We start from the raw sequence: 23,258 nt of genomic DNA on the forward strand, positions 1-23,258 counted from the left end.
TATAGTTGACCATTATAAAAATCGTGTATATTTATCGTGTTAAATTGATTTACATAATGAAACATGAATTATATTTAACTAAATATAAACATTGCATACAGTATATTTAAGGGATGTACATTGTAAAATATGCAGTACAATCAAGCTAATTAACATGCCTATCACCATGTAGTTACCTTGTATGTGTGTGCGTTAAACACTTATCTACCCTCTTAGCAAATAAAGTATAAATATTGCTAACTATAGTTACAGTTTTTAATCTACTGAATTCACTCATCTTGCTTGATTGAGTCTTTATGCCCCTTGATCAACAGCTCCCCATCCCCCCACTCACCTCCAGTCTCCTTTTTCCCTACATTTTTGGAGGGTTTTAGGTTTATGGCAGAAATTGAGAAAAAGTGCAGCAAATTCCCAGACATAACAGAGGCTCCTCCACTATCAACACCCCAACCCAGAGGGGTAGGTACATTTGTTACAAATGATGAACATACCTTGACACTTTCTCTTCTCCCAGTTATTTTTTTTTTTTTTTTTGGTAGCTGGGATTACAGGTGTGTCACCACATCTGGCTACACTGGTACTTCATTAGTACTTAAGATTCATGCCATACATCAGGGTTCGCTCTTGTGTGTATGTGTGTTGGCTGGAACTCAGTTGCTCTACCCTGAACTACCAGCCCTTCTCTAAAATTTTATTTTGAGACTAAGTCTCACTAAGTTACCCAGGCTAGGTTTGAACTGTGATCCTCTTGCCTCAGCCTCCCAAGTAGCTGGGATTACAGGTGTATGCCACCCTGCAAGAGTTCACTCTTCTTGCACATTCTATGGGTTCTGACAAATGTATAATAACTGTGTTTACTGTTACAGTATCACACAGAATATTTCCACTGCTCTAAAAATTCTCTGTGCTTAACCTATTTATCCCTTCCTCCTCCCAACCCTGGCAATCACTGATCTTTTTACTGTCTCCTTAGTTTTGCCTTTTCCAGAATGTCACATATTTGGAATTATATGTATATAGTCTTTTCCAATAGGCTTCTTTCACTTAGTAATATGCATTTGTTTTCTCCATGTCTTTACATTACTTGATATGATAGTGTGGTCTCTCTCTCTCTCTCTCTCTCTCTCTCTCTCTCTCTCTCTCTCTCTGTCCCTCCCTCCCTCCCTCCCTCCCTCTCTCAAACAGCCTAATCTTCAACTGCCTGAATATACAGTAGTTAATTCATCTATTCACTTACTGAAGGGCATCTTGGTTGTATCTAAGTGTTGCTAATCATGAATAAAGCTGCTATTCAATTCCTGTGCAGGTTTTTGTGAGAACATAACTTTTCCACCCCTTTGGGTAAATAATAGCATTGCTGGATGGCAGAGTAAGAGTAAGGTTAGTTTTTTTTGTTGTTATTGTTTGTTTATATTGAGAATTGAACCCAGGGGTGCTTTACCACCGAGGTACATCCACAAATCCTTTTTATTTTTTATTTTGAGATGGTCTCCTCAAATTGCTGAGGCTGACCTTGATCTTGAAATCCTCCTGCCTCACCTTCCCAAGTTGCTGAGATTACAGGTGTGCGTCACAGTGTCCTTCCATGTAGAGAATGAAGTTCTGTACAGGCTACCACATTATGGACCTTGAAATATGCCCAATGATTTAAGCCAACAAAAGGACAAATGTTGTATGATTCCACTTATGTGAGTGTATTAGTCAGTTTTTCTTCACTGAGGCCAAATACCCAACCAGAATAACTTAAAGGAGGAAAAGTTCATTTTGGCTCATGGTTTCAGAGGCTCAGTCCATGGTTGGTCAGTCTCATTGCTCTGGACCCAAGATGCAACAGGACATCACAACAGAGTTAGTGCTTAATAATTTAGAGTTTCTGTTTGGAATGATGAAAAAGTCCTGGAAAGAGATAATAGTGTGATACACCATTGTGACTGTGCTCAAGGTAACTGAATTGTATACTTAAAAGGGCAAATTTAAGGCTGGGGGATAGCTCAGTGGTACAGCATTTGCCTAGCGTGTCCAAGGCCCTGAGTTCAATACCCAGCACTACAAAAAATAAGAAGGGGAAAGAGGGGTAAATTTCATATTAGATATTTTATCACAATAAAAAAACAAAAAGTAAACTGAATTGATGTATGTTGGCACAGGTCTGTAAATTTCTAGAATTCAAAGTCTCAGCAAGGCGTTTTCATTGTGTATTGCTTGCCCTGTTTTTGGTTATCATTTTGTTCAGTGGAATAATCTCATACTTCATCAGAAAGAAAAACAGACTAACCAGGTACAGTGACACAGGCCTGTAACCCCAGCTACACAGGGAAGCTGAGGCAGGAGGATTGCAAATTCAAGGTCAGCCTATGCAAAACAGCTAGACCCTGTCTCAATACAACAAAACAAAACAAAATAAACAAAACAAAAGGAAAAGTATTTGAGATCTTTTTTTTTTTTTTTTCTTGTAGTGCTGGGAACCAAACCCAGGGCCTCATTTGGTACTGGGGCAGGGGCACTTAACCACTGAGCCATGTGCAATGGCATACACCTGTAATCCCAGCTACTTGGGAAACAGGCAGGAGGATCACAATTGCAAGGCTAACCTGGGAAATTTAGAAAGTCCTGGTCTCAAAATAAAAATAAAAAAGGGCTTGCCTATCATGTGCAAGGCCCTGGGTTCACTCTGATTCAATCCCCAGTACTGGGGGATAAAAAAGGAGTATTACAAAAATAAAATAATAAAGCTTTTTTGGTACTGGTTCCAGAAAACCCAAATCAAGATGTAGAAGTATGTATTAATTGAGGGTCTATTCAGAGTACTGGTGAAAGAGTGGCATATTCCAATATCACAGTTGGGCTTCTAATAATCTGAAGGGAAAAAATGTTAGAGCTCTGCAGTTGCCCATCAGAGCAATTAAATAGGAGTTGGACTCATTATTTAAATTTTAAGATGGAAGCTATAGCTATAGATACATGATAAATGAATGTTTTTCTATTATTATTAGATGTAATATTATTTGGATGAAAAGGTAACACACCAAAAGTATAATTTATAAAGGACATACCTGACAAATTTATAGAATAAATTTAGTTCAGAAAAAAAAAAAAAAAAAAAAACTTCTGAGTAGCCAGGTGTGGTGGTACACACCTGTAATTCCAGCTTCTTGGGAGGCTGAGGCAGGAGGATTCAAATTCAAGGTTAGCCTTAGTAACTTAATAGGACCTTGTCTCAAAACAAGAAATAAAAAGGGTGGGTATGTAGCTCAGTGGTAGAGTGTTCCTGGAAAAATTAATTAATTTAATTAAATTTAATAAATTATAAGCAAGTACCCACCTGGACCTTTGGGAGACATTGAAGATCCAAACTATAACAGGATTATTACTGAAACAATCTTGACTGACTGGATTCCCCGAAAGGGTTCTTGGAGACCTAAGATCTCACTTCAAGCATAATCGTAATACCCTTAGCCCATATAAAAAATGAACAATATTTCCTTAATGTTATTCAAGTATCTAGTTGATCTTGAAATTTCCAAATTCTTGTAATAAATGTCATACTCCAAATTTTTAAAACTCAGTCACGCTTGCCTGTATCCCAGCCACTGGAGAAGCTGAAGCATGAGGTTTACAAGTTCGAGGTCATCATGGGTAACCTTGCCAGACCCTGTATCAAAACAAAAATAATAACAAGCTGAGTATATAACTCAGTGGTAGAGTGCTTAGCATGTGTGAGGCCCTAAATTCAGTTCCCAATTTCACTAAATAAATAAATAACTGGGGATCTGAGGGAGGGGAGAGAGAGTTTGGATAACAGGTACCAAAATACCACTAGACAGGGAGAATAAGTTCCAGTGTTCTACATCACAGTAAGGTGACTATAGTTTGCAACAATTTATTATATACTTTATAAAGAGCAGGAAGAATTTGAAGGTTCCCAATATAAAGAAATGGTAAATGTTTAAGGAGAAAGAAATGCCAGTTACCTTGATTTGATTATTATACATTGTATTCACGTATCAAAGCATCACGATGTACTCCATAAAGATGTACCAATTGTTCACAGGCAAATACAAATAATCATGTGAAATACAAATTTTAAAAAATAAATCTTAAAAACTCAGGATCCAAATATACTGCAATTATTTGGTGTCTTTTAATATAAAGGTTCCCCCTCCAAAAACATTAAGTGTATTCTGTATTCTGAAGAATTGCCACCTGGTCTGGGTTTTCCCGATCATGTTGTTTTAATTATGCTGTGGTTTGAATGTGCCCAGTTCACATGGCGGAAACAACCCCCAGAGTGCCCTAGCAGAGTGTTTAAGTCAGGAGAGCTCCACCCTCCTAGTGTACTAATGCAGATTATGAGAGGACTTGCGGCTCAAATTCAATTTCTCGCTCTCTCCTGTACTCTCTTGCCTTTCCCCTGGGACCAGACAACACTGGTCAGACATTGGCACCTTGATATTGTACTCCCTAGCCTCCAGAAGAGTAAGAAATAAATTTCTGTTTGTTATAAAGACCAAATCTGGTCTTCTATTACAGCAATATAAAACATACTAGGCCAAATTGTTAGTTTTCTGTTCCTTTATGTGGACTCTGACTAGAGAAGGTCAATTTTTAAGAATTTTTGGTCATACCAGACACACTAGTGCACACCTATACTCCCAGCAGCTGGGGAGGCTCAGGCAGGAAGATCAGAAGTTCAAAGCCAGCCTCAGCAATTTAACAAGGTCCTAGTTGCTTAGCAAGTCTCAAAATAAAATATTAAAAGACTGGGGATGTATTTCAGTGGTTAAGTGCCCTGGGGTTCAATCACTGGTTAAAAACAAACAAACAAAAATATTTGGTCAAATATTAGCATCCAGGTTTTCAAATGTAAGGTAGGTAACAGGTTCAGGTTTCTCCCCCAAGTGTCTGTTTCCTGCAGCGTTCCTTCAGTCAAGGCCGTCCAGCACCTGCTGGGCAGGAGACGCAGAGTAAGGCACAATTGTGAACAGATGAGCTCGCTGTCCTTTTATGTTCTGTTTTCTAGCTTGTACCAGAGACTGTGCTGTAGTTGGGGGGAGGGGAAATAGTGTCAGGAGGCGTTCACCACCGAGGTCACATCAGGAGTGGGGGTGTTGGTTGACAGTGTTGTCCCCCCCCTTTTTTTTTTTTGCGGTGCAGGGGATTGAAGCCAGGACCTTGTGCTTGTAAGGTAAGCACTCTACCAACTGAGCTGTCTCCCCGCCCCCCATTTTTTTTGTTGTGGTAAAACACAGGTATAAAAGTTATCATCTTAGGACTGGGGTTGTGGCTCAGTGGTAGAGCACTTGCCTAGCATGCGTGAGGCACTGGGTCCAACACTCCAGTACCACATAAAAACGAATAAATAAAAATAAAGGTTCATCCACAACCAAATATATATATACATATATATGTCACCATCTTAAGTTAGCATCTTAGCCATTTTTAAGTCTACAGTTCAGTGGTACTAAATACCTCTATAACGTTACCTGACCATCACCACCATCCCTTTTTACAACGCTTCTCAGCTTGTAACAATGGAACTCTGTATACTCGCATTAAACATGAACTCCCCATCCACCCCTCCCTCCTGCCCCAGCGATTACTCTTTTACTCTATGATTTTGACTATTCTAGGTCCCATACGTTAAGTGGAATCATACAGTACAATAAGATAGTATTTGTCTTTGTGTAGTTGGCTTATTTCACTTAGCAAACCGTCTTTAAGGTTCAACTATGTTGAAGCACAGCTGGATTTACTTCCATTCTTTTTTTTTTTTGGTGGTATTGGGGATTGAACCCAGGGGTGCTTTACAACTGAGCTACATACCCAGCCCTTTTTATTTTTTATTTTGAGACAAGGCCTCTCTAAGTTCCTGAGGTTTACCTTGAATTTACAATCCTCCTGCTTCATCCTCCAAAGTAGCTAGTAGTTTTCCTTCCCTTTTAAAGCTGCATAATATTCCATCATATGAATACACATAGCTGTTTATCCTTTTACCCAGTGTTTCTGCACTGCTAGCATAAAGTCTTGGGCTGGTCCAAAGCCCCAAGTAAATAAGATACATCAGGTTAGTCTGGTCACCAGTGGAAGGATTTTCCAGCTGACCTGTGCACTAATGAGCAAGAGTAAATGTTTAGTGTCTTAAGCATCTGGGCCTTGGGTAGTTTGTAACTAAGCAATAGCTAACTGACTCAGTAGCAAATAAGTGAAGAAACAAAATGAGTGTCTTTTGTTTGTTGTTTTGTGGTGGGATCAAACCCAAGACCTCACGTATCCTAGTTAAGCACTCTACCACTGAACTGCATCCCCAGCCCCCAAATTAGTGCTTTTTAAAAAATATTTTTAAATTGTAGATGGACACAATACCTTTATTTTATTTATTTTTTTATGTGGTCCTGAGGATGGAACTCAGTGCTTTACACATGCTAGGCAAGTGCTCTACCACTGAACTATAGTCCTAGCCCCTCCAAATTAGTTTTTGATATTAAAATCCATTAACACAAGTTAGACAACTGACCTAACATACTTTCTCAATACATGGCTGTCATCCAAACATTACCAAATCCCAGGAATGTGATCATGAAGAATCAGCAATACTGCCAGGCATGGTGGCGCACACCTGTAATCCCAGCTACTTGGGAGGTCGAGGCAGGAAGATTGCAAGTTACCTGCCAGCCTCAGCAACTTAGGGATGCCCTAAGCAATTTAGTGAGACCCTGTTTCAAAATAAAAATATTAAGAAGGGTTGGGGATATAGCTCAATGGAAAATGCCCCTTTGTTCAATCAGAAGAAGGAGAAGAAAAGAATCAGTAATGCTTTTGTTTATTGATTATTGCATCTTTTTTTCTTTTTTTTTTTTTTTACAAGAGTACAAATCCATTTTTATTTATTTTCCATTAGTTTAAATTCTTGAGGGGTACAGCATCACATGGCATCTTTTTTCTTTTTTTTTTTTTACAAGAGTACAAATCCATTTTTTTAAAATTTTCCATTAGTTTAAATTCTTGAGGGGTACAGCATCACATGGATTCTGTGTCCAATGACCTTAGCAGGAAGGTTGCTTCAGAATTTGGCCCTAACCTTGCCACTGTTTCCATGGGCACGGGCTACCTTTCCCCAGATTATTCTGGTTTTGTTTGGTTTGCCACTAGGAGTCACTGTGTTGTTTTTTGCTTTATATACATAAGCACATCTCTTGCCCAAGTAGAATTCACTTTCATCTCTGGCATAAACACCTTCAATTTTTAGAAGAACCGTGTGCTCCCTTTGGTTCCGAAGACCCTGCTTTTAGCCAGCAAAAATGGCTTTGCACCACAGCCTTCCAGACATATTTACCTTCTAGAAGCCTGTTCCCGGCAGGCCTCCACAGGCTCCAAGATAGCAGAAAGAGCTGATTATTGCATCTTTTCACTGGTTTTCAAAATATTTTTAACATGAGATTTATCTTTTTCACAGATTTTTATGTACAATATAGTATTTTTTTTTTTTTTTTTTTGCTGAGGGGGCAGGGTACTGGGAATTAAACTCAGGGGCACTTAACTACTGAGCCATACCTCTAGCCCATTTTTTATATTTTATTTTGAGACAGGGTCTACTCTGAGTTGCTTAGGGCCTTGCTAAGTCACTGAGGCTGACTTTGAGCTTTTGATCCTCGTGCTTCAGCCTCCTGAGCGCTGGGATTAAGGAGTGTGCCATGCACTGGCTACAGGCACAATATTATATAGATCTCTAGAATTTATTCATCTTGTATAGCTGCAATTTTATACCTATTGATTTAGCAATCTACTGGATAATTTACATTAACATACCAATTCAAGGAATGCTCTTTTCTTCTAACATATGCTAAAATTCTGTGCATATTTGGGTAAATTTCTGAACTTTATATTCTGTTCCATTGGTCTTTATGTCTATTCATACTCCAAGACTATCCTATTTTTTTTATACTTTATTTTATTTTATTATTTTATTTTTGTGGTGCTGAGGATGGAACCCAAGGCCTTGTGCATGCTAGCAAGTGCTCCCTACTGAGTTACACCCAAAGTCCTCACCATACATTAAATTATGGTGGGGTTTTTTTGGTGTGTTTTATTATCTGGTAGACTAATCTCCCTCACTGATCCTGGTTTTTTATTTTTATTTTTTATTAAAAGACATTTTATTTTTTTACTTAAAGAACAGCAATTTATTCCTCACAATTCTGTTGTTTGGGAAACCGAAGATCAAGGTGCCTGCAGATCCAGTTATAGACTAAATTTAAAAAATTTTTTTAGTTGTAGATGGACACCATATCTTTATTTTATTTATTTACTTTTATGGTGCCAAGGATCAAACTCAGTACCTCACACATGCTAGGCCAGTGCTCTATTACTGAGCTATAACTCCAAGCCTTAGAATTTGGGGAGGGGGGCAAATTGAACTTAGGGACACTTGACCACTGAGCCACATCCCCAGCCCTGTTTTTTATATTTTATTTAGAGACAGGGTCTCACTGAGTTGCTTAGCACCTTGCTTTTTCTGAGGCTGGCTTTGAACTCACAGTCCTCCTACCTCGGCCTCCTGAGTCGCTGGAATTACAAGTGTGTGCCATTACGCCCAGCTAGATTTAATTTTTTTTAAAGAAAAGTTTTAGCCAAGCATGGTGGCACATGACTGAAATCCCAGCAGCTTGGGAGACTGAGGCAGGAGGATTCCAAGTTTAAGAGCAGCCCCAGCAACTTAGTGAGGCCTTAAGCAACTTAATGAGACTATCTCAAAACTAAAAATAAAAAGGGCTGGGAATGTGACTCAGTGGTAAAGTGCCTCTGGGTTCAATCTCCAGTACCACAAAAAGAAAAGATTTAAACTTATGAAAATGAGAATTGAATACAGAGTTCCCATTTGTACACTACCAACCACACAGTTTCTCCTATTACTAACATTTTATATTAATTACACTAAGCATATTTGTTATAGTTAATAAACAAATACTAACATATTAGTAACTTAAATCCACAGTTTATTAGTTTTTACTTAATGTTCTTTTTCTGTTCCAGGATTCCATCTGGGAGACCACTTTACTAGGACTTCTTGGCAAAGTGGTTGATTAGAACTTGGGCGGGGAACAGATCAGATCAGTGTGTATCATCTGTGTGACAAAGCAAGGAACACTTCAAGAAGGCCAGGCGAGGTCTGAGCAGAGGGTTCAGCACACTTGAAAGGAGCCCCTCGGTCAAAGCTAGAAAAAATAGGAACAATAATGGGCTGGGCTTGTGACTCAGTGGCAGAGTGCTTGCCTGGCATGTGTGAGGCCCAGCGTTCAATTCTCAGCACCACATATAAATAAATAAAAGAGGTCCATAGACAACTAAAAAAAATTAAATAATAGGAACAACAAAATAACAATAGGATAAAAGAAATAGCTGGTAGCTACACTGATAATGAATAAGTGAGAGAAAGGAACAGCTTGTCCTTAGAGAATAATTCTAATTAAGTGATATAGAACCAAGTCCCACAGTTAGGGATATAGGGTGTTCCCCTAGCGTGCACAAGGTCTTGGGCTTGAACCCCAGCCCCGCCCCCCAAAAAATCCCAAACTAAATAAGGAGAGAGATTTCATTACTTTGAATGGACCAATTTAATATGATTAAGAAACCAAATCTCACAAAATTAGTATACTAATTGAATATAATCTCAATCAAAATTCTAATTGTTTGTAAAACTTTTTGGGATGAAATTCACATTACATCAAATTCAGTTTTGCTATTTTAAAGTGTATATTCGTGCTGGGTTCAGTGGCCCATGGCTCAGGAGGCTGAGGCAGGAGGATTGAGAGTTCAAAAGCAGCCTCAGCAACAGTGAGGTGCTTAGCAACTCAGTGAGATCCTGTCTCTAAATAAAATATAAAATAGGGCTGGGAATTGGCTCAGTGGTGGAGTGCCCCTGAGTTTAATCCCTGGTACCAAAAAAAAAAAAAAAAAAAGTGTATATTCTTGGTTTTTAGTAGTCACAAAATTACCCAATTTTTTTATCCAAAATGTTTCCATTTCCCCAATTCTTCTGTCCTCTCATCCAATTGGAATCCTTTTTTTAAAGGTGGGGTGGGGGATTGAACCCAGGGATGCCTAATCACTGAGCCACATCCTCAGTGCTTTTCATTTTTTATTTGGAGACAGGATCCCACTAAGTTGCTGAGGCTGGTTTAGAATTTGTGATTCTTCTGCCTCAGCTTCCTGAGCTGCGGGGATTACAAGTGTGTGCCACCATGCCTAGCTCCAACTGTAAGATTGTAAACCTATTCTAAAATGTAGAGTACATCTATGAAGTCATCTTGCCTGAAAAAAAAAAATGGAATCTGAATCTAATTCTTTAGATTTGTTTTAACACAGTGGTCATTCTAAATTAAAATTAATGAACTTGAAATGAAATTGAAAATTCAGTTATTTAAACTAGTTGCCTTCCAAGTGTTGACAGCCACATGTGGTTCCCATGCAGAAAGCATAGATAGAGAACATGTTCATCAGCACAGAAAACTGAATGACAGGGCAGCATCATAAACCTACCCACTTCCAAGAAAGAGAGAAATTTGAGAAATCTATCAAATATTACCACAAAGATACATTCATCCAAATGCAGAATGGGGAAATCTCTTTTTTTTTTTAAACATATACAATTTATTTAATAAATAAATGTCATTCAAAATACAGTGCCAGGACATTATGCATGGGTTGGGAATAGCTCAGTTGGTAGAGTGCTTGCCTGTCAAGCACAAGGCCCTGGATTCAATCCCCAGAACCGCAAAAAAAGAGAGAACATTATGCAGTTGAACATGCTTGTGATGGTTGTCATGAAGCATCTGTGTTCATGTTAGATTAGCAGCCCCCCACAATGCTAGTGGTTCCTGGGATTAATGCCAGAGGAGCACTAGTTATCTGCTCTTCTGCACAGCTAGTGCAGAAAATTCCTGAACAGTTTACCTTCCTACGCCTACCCCCACAATACACACACATCGGGTTTAAAAAAAGACCACCCTGACTGCTAACAAGATACCTACACAATCACTCTAGAGTAATGGCTTATTATTAAATCAAAGCATAATGACCTGGATAGCCCCTTCTAAATCTTTTAAGATGGAGAACTACATCAACAGCAGGCAGTTATATGCATGAACCAATGTTAATGCAATACAGAAGTGGAGATATTTGTTGATTAAAGTTGTACACAGACCTGTATAATGAGGGGCTAGCAATTCATATTGCAAGCCCCACGACTTAAGTCCATACCTGGTAAATGTCTAGCTGAATGGACAAACTGTAGAATGTGGAAATTCTTATAGAACAAATGGCCCAGTTTTTTTAAAATATTGTTTTTTAGTTGTAGATGGACCTTTATTTATTTTTATGTGGTGCTGATGATTGAACCCAGTGCCTCACATGTGATAGGTAAGCTCTCTACCACTGACATTCCTGGGATTAATCCCAGCCCTGGCCCAGATTTTTTAAACAAGTAAATGGCATGAAAAAAAAATTTTTTAAAAAGGGAGAGAGAAAAATAGTTGTTGATTTAAAAAGATTTGAGAAAAATGGGGGCTCAGTAGCAGAGTGCTTATTCAGGTTGCTCGAGCCCTTGGGTTCTATCCCCAGCACTGGAAAAAAAAAAAAAAAAGGAGACAAATGAATCAAATGCACTGTGTGGGCTTTCACTGAATCTTGACTTTGAATTAACAGTAAGACTTTTTTTTTTTTAAACAAAAGCAGCACACAGTTAAGCAGCAGAACTTCATACTAATACCTTGAACAGAAACCTTGGGAGGCCATCATTTTAGAAAGAGCACCTACATTAGGCAGACCAAATCAAAATGGAGTCACTCATGCTAAGTGTCACATAATCAGATTGAAAGTTTAAGGAGATAGACAGATTCCCCAATAGATTACGGTCTACCTGAATCAGCGTAAGAAGGAAGTCCCCTCTGCTTTAACCCTTACCAAAAAGTAACTGATATTAACCAATGACTTTTATTTTTTCCAATTGTTCTTTCCTTGTTTCCACCTTACAAAACCCAATGTTCTGCAGTGGCCCAGTAGGGCACGCTCCTTCTATTCCGTAGAACTGGAGGCTGCTCAGTTCATGAAAAGAAAATAAAAGCCAATTAGATCCAGAACTAAATTGTTATAATTCTGTCTTTTGACAAACTTGTCCATATGTTATCAGGGCGAGAACCCAAGTAAAATGAGGAAAGAGTTTGTATTTCTGACTCCAAGGAATAAAAACAGAGCTGCTTATAGCTTTATCTCAGTGATGTTAGCAAGGGGCTCTTCGGATTTGCTGTGGGAGAAGAGCCACCCAACTCCAGTGCGATCCTGTGCTGTCAGGGGATGGAGGTGGGGTGTTGGGAGCGAAAGGCCTGTGAAGTCTTCTTCACCTATCTGGCCGTGTGCTGCTCTTCCTGGCGTGCCCTATGGCCCTACCCCATTCCACCCCAGAAGGCCCTTCCTGAACTTGCGTTTGCATGGCCCTGATGGCAGCCCGCTATGTGACACTGGTGCCGAGACTTGCAGGGTAAGAAAGAGTTTGCCAGGCAGAGTCAGGAGATGGTTCCTGGCAGAGGGCACAGACAGCATGTGCCAAGGCCCTGAGTTGGCAGGAGTTGGGGTGAATTGGAACCGAAAGGGAAACTGGGGCCTAGAGGTCAAAGAGGAGGTTGGAAGGAAGTGGGGTAGGATCGGTAGGTCAATAGAATCTTTAAGGCCTCTACAAGGAGTTTGTGTTTGAAGGGCCACAGGAAGCCACTGCAGCAGCCTTTTAAGGCAGGAGTGACTGCTAGCCCTGTTTCCCAGTGCATCTGGTAAGTCTCACCTGTCTTTCACAAGTTTTGACCCTGTTACCCACTGGCCTCCTTGACCTGGCAAAGTCTTCACGGGCCACCTTAAGGCTTCTCCACCTTAAACAGGCTCCGCCCCCAGCACAGCCAATGGGCTGAGTAGGGGTGACCAGCTGCCATCTGCCCTCACCTCCACTGTGCTCAAACTGACTGCAGTTCCAGCTATGGCCCCACTGCTCCGTGCTGCAACCCGGTGGCTGTTCCCCTGGAGGGGCTACTGTTCTGGGGGGTCGAAGGTCGGTGGGGCAGGGAACAGGGAAGGGGATCCGGTCTAAAGTTCCCCAAGCTCTGTGAGGCCATCATGCCACCCGACAAACCCCTTCCTCCTGCCCCTGGTGGGAGCCCACGCTGTGGCCCCAGCTCTTTCTGGCACCTTTGGTAATGGGATTCTTCCTTGAAGGGTGAACTCAGCAAGGGCTTTGTGGAGGGTCTGAAGGCCATCGTGGGGAGCCCCCAGGTGTCCACTGCTGCTGCCGTCCGAGAGCATCACGGGCAGGATGAGTCTATACACAGGTATCAGAAACCCTTGCTGGAACAAGATCCCTGTTGTCCTCGTCCCCACCCACCTGTTTTGGCATGCTGTGGCATTCTCTGTTGAGGGTGCTCTCTGCCTCTTGTTTGCCATGTGGCCTCAGGCCCTGTGACACCTCTAGGCTTCGTGGAAAGCAGGACCAGAGGGTGCCACTCACTTCTAACCTGCTGAGGTCTGTTTCTAGGTGCCAACCTCCAGATGCTGTGGTGTGGCCCCAGAATGTGGACCAGGTCAGTCGGCTGGCAGCTCTGTGCTATGACCATGGTGTGCCCATCATCCCGTTTGGCACAGGCACCGGCCTCGAGGGCGGAGTCTGTGCTGTGCAGGTACAGCGGGGTGCCTGGGGTCTGCTTCACCTCACTGGATGTGTTTGTGGCTACTACCTGCAATTCTGGGACTCTGGTCTGGCTGTTGGGGGTTCAGCTATGGGTTAGAGTCCTGGGGTCTGTGCCTAGCCCAGAGACCTAGGACAGTTGGCCTTCTTGGCACCCCTGCCACCAGGGCGGTGTGTGCATTAACCTGACCCGCATGGACCGGATCATGGAGCTGAACACAGAAGACTTCTCTGTGGTAGTGGAGCCTGGTGTCACCCGTAAAGCTCTCAATGCCTACCTGCGCAACAGTGGTCTCTGGTTTACCGTGGGTAGGCCTGGGGCTCCTGCACCTTTCCTGGGGCACTGGGGGCTGTTTCTGGGGCTTCAGAGGACCCTGCTTTCCCCACCTGCCAGGGGGAAAGGGCCTCCCCCACCTGCTCTATCCTTCTCTCTGCCCTCCAGACCCAGGTGCGGATGCCTCTCTCTGTGGCATGGTGGCCACGGGGGCCTCGGGCACCAACTCTGTGCGCTATGGCACCATGCGGGACAATGTGCTCAACCTGGAGGTGGTGTTGCCTGATGGGAGGCTGCTTCACACTGCAGGCCAGGGCCGTCATTTCAGGTGAGTGTCCTCTACCTTTGGCCCGAGGCCACAGCGAGCTCTGAAGGGGTCTCTCCAGCAGCCCTCCTGGCTCGGTGAGTGGCTAGGGAGGGCTGGCATGTGGCCAGAGGATGGTGCTGGGGTTTGCGCTTCTGCATAAGGCTGATCTGGGTGGAGCCATGGCCAGCACTGTGATGGGATCTGGGGCTGCAGGAGGCCAGTCCAGACGGGGTGGGGGTGGGGCTGAGGAATAATGTCCTGGGTTCCAGCTTCAGACTTCTGGGCAGAAATCCCTCGTTGCATGGCCTGGGCACTCACCTACCTTATGTGTCCCTGGGGCCCAGGAAGAGTGCAGCTGGCTACAACCTTACAGGACTTTTTGTGGGCTCTGAGGGGACACTGGGCCTCATCACATCTGCCACCCTGCGCCTGCACCCTGTTCCCGAAGCCACAGTGGCTGCCACCTGTGCATTCCCCAGTGTCCAGGCAGCCGTGGACAGCACTGTCCAGATCCTCCAGGCTGCAGTGCCTGTGGCCCGCATTGGTGAGCCAAAGACAGTTGGGGTGGGCTCCACAGAAGAGATCCCTGGGAAGGCCAGGCCTCACTGGGCATCCCTCTCCTGGTTCCAGAGTTCCTGGATGACGTTACGATGGATGCCTGCAACAGGTACAGCAAGCTGAGCTGCACTGTGGCGCCCACGCTCTTCCTGGAGTTCCATGGTTCCGAGCAGGCACTGGCAGAGCAGGTGCAGCGCACAGGTGTGTCGAGGGTGGGGCAGCAGAGCCTGGGCTGCCCTGGTGTAGGGCCTGGGTCAATTTTCCCCCTACTGCAGAGAGGATCACCCAGGAAAACGGAGCCTCTCACTTCTCCTGGGCCAAGGAGACTGAGGAGCGCAATCAGCTTTGGGCAGCTCGGCACAATGCTTGGTACGCGCTCCTGGCCCTGTCTCCAGGCTGCAAGGTGAGCGGGGATGGGGATGGAGGTGGGGTCCACCGTTCAGCCCATAAACCTTTCCTCAGCCTACTACCGTACTGAACGAAGCAGCGGGCTGAGCTGGCTGAGCAGGCACTGGGAGCTGGGCTCATAAACCACCCACCAAGCTCTTTCTCAGAGGCTGTCTAGTGTCCAGCCAGCACTAGTGAGCCCTTGCCGCAGCCACGCTCTTAGGAGTTGTAAACAGAGGGAAGACCTCCTAGAGGAGGGGCCTCAGAGAGGGAAGGGTTGGCCCAACCTGGAGGGGGAAGCTGGGTTCCAGGCAGCTCAGGCAGAGGCTCAGGAGTGCAGTGGGGAAGGGGGACCTGCACAAAGCCAAGGGTGGGAAACCAGGGCAGTGGTGAAGGCTGGGCTGGCAAGGCCTGGGGAACACTATCTGGTGCAGCTATCTATAGAAGAGCAAGCTGTTTCCTTCCATGACACCAAGAGCTGAAACCAAATGGGGAAAGCCTCACCAGTCTGCCCTCTGACCCAGGGCTATTCCACTGACGTGTGTGTGCCCATCTCCCGGCTGCCGGAGATCTTGGTGCAGACCAAGGAGGAGCTGAAAACCTCAGGACTTACAGGTTTTGCCTACTCACCTGGAGTGAGGTGGGAAGGCACTGGGGCTGACCAAGTGCCTGACCTTGCCTGGTCCAAGGGCAGGGGAGGCTGAAGGCAACAGCTCAGCCCTCTGGGTCCCCAGGAGCCATTGTTGGGCATGTGGGTGATGGCAATTTCCACTGCATCTTGCTGGTCAAGCCAGATGATGAGGAGGAACACCGCAGGGTCATAGCCTTCACAAAAGAGCTGGGCAGGTAGGAGTCGATCCCGGGACGGGCTGAGTGGGGGAGGGTCGAGGAAGTGGGAGAGGAGCCCACTGAGGATTCTTTCTCATGGTATCCCAGGCGGGCACTGGCACTCCATGGGACATGTACTGGGGAGCATGGAATTGGGCTGGGCAAGCGGCAGCTACTGCAGGAGGAGATTGGTGCTGTGGGCATGGAGACCATGCGGCAGCTCAAGGTCATGCTGGACCCCAGAAGCCTCATGAACCCAGGCAAGGTGCTGTGAGGAGCTCCGGGTACTTGGCCCATAAGCTCACGGACTACAGAGCCCTATTCTGGAAGCTTCCTTCATGTTGCTGATCCTGCAAGGGATGGACAATGCAGATGCTGTCTCTGCCTGCCAGTTAGCCCCCTGTAGCTGGGGCCTTGGGTTCAAGAGCCAGGAGAGAAGCTGAGCTCCCTCCCTGGCCCTCTTGTTGTCTTCAGAAGCCTTTGGTCCAGTAAATGACCCAGGGTGGTTCCTGGTAAAGCTGTTTTCTCTCTGGTCTCACATACCCTGTCCTGGCTGGGGGAAATGGTGTGGGCATACCCCAAGACTAAGATCACATCCCTGTCAAGGTCTCACCACTGCTGAGGCCCAGGACCCTTTATCAACCCCTCTTCTACTTGGGGTGATAGGAATGCTCCTTTCCTGAATGGGGAGGGGGCTGTCAAATGAATCTGAACCCCATTCGTAGCTGTCTGGAGATCAGCAGGCAGCACCCCTCATATCCACCCTCTTTTTCTCTCCAGATTCTTTGACTTTGACCAGTGACCCATTTATTTGGGGTCTGTCCTCTGATCTATGGCAGCCTGGGGAGGGAGATGGTGCTCAGGCTTTGGAAGGAAACAGGTCTCTATTCCAACTCCTCTGCTTCTGAGAACATTGGACGTATCCACAGTGGAGATCCACTAGGCTCCAACTGGGCTTTAGAACACGCTGAACACCTTCTTCAAGCAGCAGCTACCAATAGTTCAGAAATGGAAGTGAGGTGATCATTGCACCACACTGCTCCATGGCATAACCTCCAAGTCAAGGTCAGCTCACCCCGAGGCTTGCCTGTCTTGGGATCCCTGGCCTGTCTGGAGTCTTTAGCAGTTTCTCCCAAAGCCCACAAGAGGGTGCCCGACACCAGCAAGCTCAAACACCACAGCAGCTGCTCTGGGCAGCTGTGGCCCGGGACTCTTCTGTCCAGGGCCTGAAGCTCTTGGCCTTGGGCCACCCACCTCCAGGGCTATGGAAGGACCTGGCGGGCAATCTTTAAACCCTACACTCACTGTAGGTCCCAGGAACCTGAAGTGCCACTCATCTCCCTCACCCCCCAGTCTTTGGCCCCTTAGCAAAGGAGCTGGGTGAGGGATGCTGGGAGCCATTGCAGGGAAACAGCAACCTTCTGCCCACCTCACGTTCTCCCTGCTCCCCTCTGTCCCTAACCAACCCTTCCATCAGGCCCTGGGTAGAGGCAGGTCACTCTGGGACTTCCTCTGTCCACCCTCCATCTTGGGATCCCTACTTTGTGCTAACACTGGGCTGTAGCAGATAGCAGTGCCACTGACCTGGGATTGAGGACTCTGGCTTTGTTTCTAGCTGGGAACAGAGACTATGCCAAGGATGGTTGGGTGGGAAGTCCCCTGGGCCCTCCCCCAACACCTCCCCTGGATGCAAGCAATCCAACCATCAGCCATGTGCTCACTATGGAAACAGCTCCCCAGCCTTCTCCCTCTCCCCCTGGAACAGTCTGCAGGGCCCTCCCACAGCCCTCCCAGGTGTTCTGCGGTGGTCAGTCTCCAGCTGCAGCTCTTTGATGCTTCCCCCTTGTCTGACGACTAGAAGGTGCACAGCAAATGGCCAATTCCCCACAGTTTTTTATTAAGAAAAATTCCAAACATACAGAAGAGTCGAAAGAACAAGTACACCGTTCAGTGAAATACCAGTCATTGAAGATTCAACAGCAGACATTTTTGCCTTATTTTGTGTATTTTGGGGGGAACCATTTGGAATTACACATTTCTGGAAATCATTCAGCTGTATATAATTCAGCATCTACCTCCTAAGAGTAAGGACATCCTCCTGTGAAGTTCAACACTATTCATGGCTGTTATGATGAAAGGTTTTCATAAGGGATTCCTCTCTAGAAGCCACCCCTCCCCTCAAGCATGCTGGGCTCCCAGCACAGAAGGGGCAAAGTAGGCTTCTGGAGAATGGTCTGGATGGAGGGTGACCAACACCAGCTCCACCTGGGAAGCCCAGACAATTCCAGTCCCACCTCCACACCAGATGCTGGCAACCTGGGTCTGAATTCAGAGCCCCCTGCAGCCAGCAGAGGGCTGCAGTGTGCCAGGTGGAGAGGAAGTCACTGGGGGTGGACACGAGCACCAGCCTGAGAGCCTGGAATAGTACCGGCGTGGGCCCCGGCCCTGCCCCACCCGACTCACAACCACTCAGCTCACACATGGCGCTGCCAAAGCAGCCAGGCTCACAGCGCCAAGGTGGGCATACAAAGCCTCCATCTCCAAGTCCAGGGGTCAAGCAAGGAGATCTCCAGGGCTGGGCCCTGCCCTGCCAGCTTTGCTGGTGGAATTAAATATAGAACAGGGAGACACAGTTGCCAGGCAGAGCAGGAGGTGCTGTGAATAGAACAGTGCCCTTTGCAGTGGCAGAGCTACAAGGAAGCCTGCTGTGCCTGTGCTAGGCCTTCAGGGTCGATCTCCCGACCCTCATGGTGACCTCAGAGCTGTGCCATTTTGTCCCCACTGCACAAGAGGAATCTGAAGTTTGGATGAATGGAGTCATTTCCCCCAAGATCATTTTGCCAACAGGTCGAGAGCCCAAATGAGGACAGCTCAACTCTCACATTTAGAGGTGCACAGTGGGTCTGGGACCCAGACCCATGCTACAAACCCCAACTCTTCTTCAGCTCTCTGAGCATGCCCACTGGCCTGCAATAAACACCCTTACAGAGAGTGGGTGCTTCAGGAAGCGTCTGAGGGCAGGTGGCTGCTAGAGCTGGGACCCTGGCAGCAGTGCGGTCCAGGCTCCTGGGCCTGGAAGGGTTGGCCCTCAGGCAACAGCACAAGGGCAGGCCTGGAAGGATCAGGGACACAGAAGGCGCGGAATCGGCTCACTCCAGAGCTTTCCTTGGCGGCTCTTCAGGAAGCCCTGGAATGCAGCTCCTGGAGCCTGGCACAAAGACAGAGGCTGGGCATGCACTGCTGCCCCCCTGCCCTGAGCTCCTGCCCAGCCTGTAATTTGCCAACTTTTGTGAGCCTGAGTGGTTGGTTCTGGTTCAAGGGCTCTAAACTGGCTCAGTCCCAAATCAGGGCCTCTTCCTGGGCTTCAATGAAGCATGCCCATGAGTCAGCACTGAGATGTGGATGGAGCAACAGGCAGGCAGAACTAGGGACCATGAGCAGGTGCTGTGATGGAGGGGCTGGGCTAGTACCTGGAGTAACCTACCTCCTTGCAACCTCAGGGGCTGCAAGATCTCTGCCCCTGCAAATCTTTCCAGAAAACTTTGGTTACAACCACTTCACTTCACAGAGGATGGCAGATTGGTTCCATGACGCTTACAGGGGTTAGTAGATGTGCAGGATGCACACCTGAACCACCACTCCCCTCTATCCAGGTACAGCCGTCTGAGAACCACTGCACACCTGCAGTGCTGCACAGTAGGCTGACAGCAGGCTGAGGAGGTGGGTGAGGGGTGGGGTAGGCCTTGGTCCTCACTTCTTTATTGTATTACAATACTTCATTAAAATAACATCACACAGTTTATCTTTTATTAGACATTATTTTAATACCATATCAAACACCTTGACTGATGAAGAAAGCTTTTCTCCCAAGCTTTGAACAGTTTTAGACATTTTATAAGGTTTTTTTAAATATATAAATACAGAAACCTATCTTGCATGGGCTGATGCCATGTGTGAACATCAATGGCTAAAATGTTCTCAGAGTGCCTGAAAACAGGGGTAGCAGTACATGTTTCTTTAGTTTTTTGTTTATTAAGTTTTCTGGGGAAAAAAATCCACAAGGGCCTAAGAAAAATGTTCAGGCATTTTTGCAGGACACTTGTGGTTGTTAAATCCTCTGAATTGACCAGAACCAGGAGGAAAGAAGGGGCAAGACATGAGAGGAGGTGAAGGAAATCCTTGATGGATTTTTTTTTTTTTTTTTTTTTTGCCAGGGGGCAATAAAACCAAGATATTAGGGTCCCTTGGGGAGAAAAGTGCAAAACCAAGCCAGAAAAATAGGAAGGAGAAAGAAAAGAAAAACAACCCAACCCCCATGTAGAAGTTGGTGGCGCCAACAGCTGACTGGGTGCGGGGCGAAGGGAGAGACTGTGTGCCCACCCGCCCGCCGTCAGAGCATTAGTGGCAAGGACGTGGCCATGTTTGGTTCTGTCGCTGAGTGGGTTATAGCTAATCTGTAAACATCACGAGGGAAAACACCAGTCGACACTAGACTTTTTTTTTTTTATATAATTTTTTTTTTTTTTTTTGTAAACACTTTAAAGACAGACCCACAATGCCTTTCAAAGGTGAAAAAGAAAATGCCCTTTCCCTCCTGGGCTGAGGGGTGAGGGGAAGGATAGCAGTCAATTCACTCTTCTCTCCAACTCGCTCTCATCCAATCTGGTGTCCTCAGGGAGGAGGGAGAACCGTTTTCTGGAAGTCAGTGCAGAAGAGGTGCCCTGTTCCCACTGGTGTCCCAAGCTCAGCTCTGCCCCAGTGTCCGATGAGCCTCCTCTCAGGAACAGGGCTGTCTGTCCCTGTGTGGATCGGAGTAAGTCAGCGCGCTCCGTCTGGCCGAGGGCCTCTGACTGCTGCGTCCGCAGTGGCAGCAGGTGTCCTGCCAAGAGCAGGCTGGCTGGGGCGTCTGTGGTTCCTTCCAGGTGGCCCCCCCGAAGCCACACATCATGCTGGGGATTTGGACCCGCGCCGCAGGGCCAGGCTCCACTCCCTCTGCCCCACTCTCACCCTGGCTTCTCTTCTCCCCTTGCCATCAGTTTTGAGGTGAAGGTAAAAGAGCAAATGTCCCTGAATTGTCTGACATCATCAGCTGTACTGGGCATTTACTTGGAATAAATAAAATAACCTAACAAAAGAAAACAAAACAAAGGAGAGAGAGAAGGAGAGAGAGAGAGAGAGAGAGAGAAGAAAGAGGCCCCCAAGGCTTTGGACATGAGTGAGATGAAGTAGAGCTGAGTATGTTTTTCTGGGGCTTTTATCTGTGTGTTTGCCAGAAGAAAGAGAACACCAGCCCAGAACTCAGAAGGGACCAATAAGGTGGGGGACAGAAGAGGGTGGTCAGCATGAAGCTGGGTGCCCTGCAGAAGAAATGGAGAGGACAGACTCAATGGTCACACTGGGGGACACATGGCACATATGAGGGAGATGAGGTGCTGGCCTCTTGTAATCAGGACCCGGTGCTGTGGGTTAGAGGGGCCAAGCCTCTGGAAGTGGGCAAGGGAGGTGGCCTGCAAGCAGAAGAACCAGCAGTGAAACGCCCACTGACAAGCACTTTACAGTGGACAAGGCACTGTCCACGGCTATCTAACTCTTAGTGCATGTCGCTAAGGCCACAGGGAGTCATTCTCCCATCTCCAGAGAAGTGGAGACTCAAGTGAGTGAGGACAGCTGCAAATCCCAGCTCATCTACTTCTGCCTGAGCACATTCCCAGGGGATCTTTCAGAACTTTCCTCAGGGAGATCCACCCTGATCATCTGGAATATGTTAATCTGTCCCCAACTAATTCTACCCCTTCGAGTGTGTTCTTCATGAGCATGTGCACCGGAGTCTGCATCCCTTATGTTTCCTTAGGAAAATCCCTTCCATTTCCATTATCTACTTACTAATGATGCACATCAGAGGGCTGTGTCAGGGCAGCCCACTCCTGCCCCCAACCAGGTCCCCAGACACTCAACCCTGAGCCTGGAGCACCCCCAAGCACAGGCTCACCTTTGAGAGGATTCGGCAAGCAAGCCCGACAGGGTCAGTCCGCAGGGTGTTCTGGACAAGATCTGTTCACTTCAAACCACGAGTCTATGCAACTGAGGGCAGTGGGAGGAGGGAGGGGACGGTAAGGGAAACCATGTTAGCCGTTAAACACACAGTTCTGGCAAAGATGGCTCTTTCAAGGGCTAGACTACTGAGCAAAGGTTTCCTAAATTAAATCTCTCCTGAAAGAACCCCAGGAAAAACAATCATGTTCCCCATTTTTGAAGCAAGAAAGGAGGACATCAGGAATGATCCTGGTTCAGCACAGGAGTCGGCAGTCATGTATAGGCTCAGGTGGACCTGGTGTTGAGGGAGGGAGGGGACCAAGGCTGACTTGCAAGAAGCAGATGAAGACGGCAACAGCCACTGGTGAAGAAGTGAGAGCGTAGGGACTATGCAGGGTGGCTGGTCAACTACTTCCAAGGCTTCAGGCATAGGGAGTGGGAACAAAGACATGAGACATGGCCGGCTGGCAAGTGCTCCAGCCTCTGGGGTCCTTAGAGGGCCCCCTCCTGGGTTAAAGGAGTTGTGAGGCTCTTCTCCAATGGGTGCCTTCTCAGGAAACCCCTGAGATCTACCTGGTCTGGTTGCAAAGGTGGAAAGGGGAGCTGGACCCTTGGCTTTCAGTTTACAGAGGGCCAACAACTGCTCCAAGGCAGGGTCCTAATTTGCAAACCAACCTGGGCTTTTTCAAAGACAGGAACCAGATGGATAATGTGCAAAAGTCTCCCCCAGGACAGGGCTTGTTCTGGTTAGTACCTCCCTGGGATACTGCTGGCTCTGTGCTGGGACCCAGACCAAGAATCATAATTATCCCCCAGGCCAACCATGAGCCTCTGCACCAGTCACGTCCGTACATCAGGCATAGCTGTCATACTAGACTAGTAACCCCAGGCTGGTCTTAGAGAAGCCTGTGTGCCAAAAAGCAGCTATGGGCTTGAGGAGCAGAGAGCAGGTGGCAGCCACAGGAACACAGGGCATCCTCTCTTCTTGGATAAGGAGGTGTCTCCTTTCCACTTGGAAATAAGAATAAGGCTCCTCCCGGAGCCTGAGGATGAATCTTGGCCCTGCTAATTATAGTAGCTGTTGGCACTACAGATTGGTGCCCACAGACTGTGGCTCTTTCTGCCTCCTGGCCCTCTGGAGAGAAGGGCAA

General features: G+C 46.3%; 2 protein-coding genes and 1 pseudogene across 6 annotated transcripts in view; 1 reads left to right on the top strand and 2 right to left on the bottom strand.

Annotated features, from left to right (window-relative positions):
• Positions 1-6,981: 6,981 nt before the first annotated feature.
• On the bottom strand, positions 6,982-7,342 carry LOC306647805 (large ribosomal subunit protein eL33-like; annotated as a pseudogene). The gene has a single exon. The product of its transcript is annotated as a large ribosomal subunit protein eL33-like (transcript).
• Positions 7,343-12,959: 5,617 nt separating this feature from the next.
• On the top strand, positions 12,960-16,595 carry LDHD (lactate dehydrogenase D). 2 transcript variants are annotated; one of them, XM_079119676.1, is made up of 11 exons: positions 12,960-13,090; positions 13,255-13,367; positions 13,571-13,712; positions 13,888-14,029; positions 14,163-14,322; positions 14,646-14,845; positions 14,932-15,060; positions 15,135-15,262; positions 15,771-15,861; positions 15,981-16,092; positions 16,183-16,595. In XM_079119676.1, exons 1-11 carry the CDS (start codon positions 13,019-13,021, stop codon positions 16,346-16,348), a joined length of 1,455 nt encoding a protein of 484 aa, XP_078975802.1. In that variant the 5' UTR covers positions 12,960-13,018; the 3' UTR covers positions 16,349-16,595. The 2 variants fall into 2 exon arrangements, with proteins under 2 accessions (XP_078975802.1, XP_078975803.1); XM_079119677.1 differs by having other exon boundaries at positions 15,771-15,886; positions 15,965-16,092; positions 16,183-16,319.
• A 3,586-nt stretch (positions 16,596-20,181) lies between these two features.
• ZNRF1 (zinc and ring finger 1) overlaps positions 20,182-23,258 on the bottom strand; it is a 96,120-nt gene continuing 93,043 nt past the window's right edge. Inside the window, exons 4-5 of one of the 3 annotated variants that reach the window (XM_079119687.1) lie at positions 22,062-22,155; positions 20,182-21,198 (exon numbers count right to left, since the gene is read on the bottom strand). In XM_079119687.1, coding sequence (XP_078975813.1) covers positions 22,098-22,155 — 58 coding nt within the window. In that variant the 3' untranslated portion in view covers positions 20,182-21,198; positions 22,062-22,097. The other 2 variants (XM_079119686.1, XM_079119688.1) reach the window with 2 other exon arrangements.

Source organism: Sciurus vulgaris (assembly GCF_902686455.1).
Source record: "Sciurus vulgaris genome assembly, chromosome: 17".
Lineage (NCBI taxonomy): Eukaryota > Metazoa > Chordata > Mammalia > Rodentia > Sciuridae > Sciurus > Sciurus vulgaris.

What these genes read in the sequence shown, in the direction of transcription:
- LDHD (XM_079119676.1), top strand. Translation starts at nt 13,019, where the DNA reads ATGGCCCCACTGCTCCGTGCTGCAACCCGGTGGCTGTTCCCCTGGAGG. An exon ending in AGTGCCTGTGGCCCGCATTG is followed by an intron (nt 14,846 to 14,931) that starts GTGAGCCAAAGA and finishes TCCTGGTTCCAG; the next exon opens with AGTTCCTGGATGACGTTACG. An exon ending in TTCACAAAAGAGCTGGGCAG is followed by an intron (nt 16,093 to 16,182) that starts GTAGGAGTCGAT and finishes ATGGTATCCCAG; the next exon opens with GCGGGCACTGGCACTCCATG.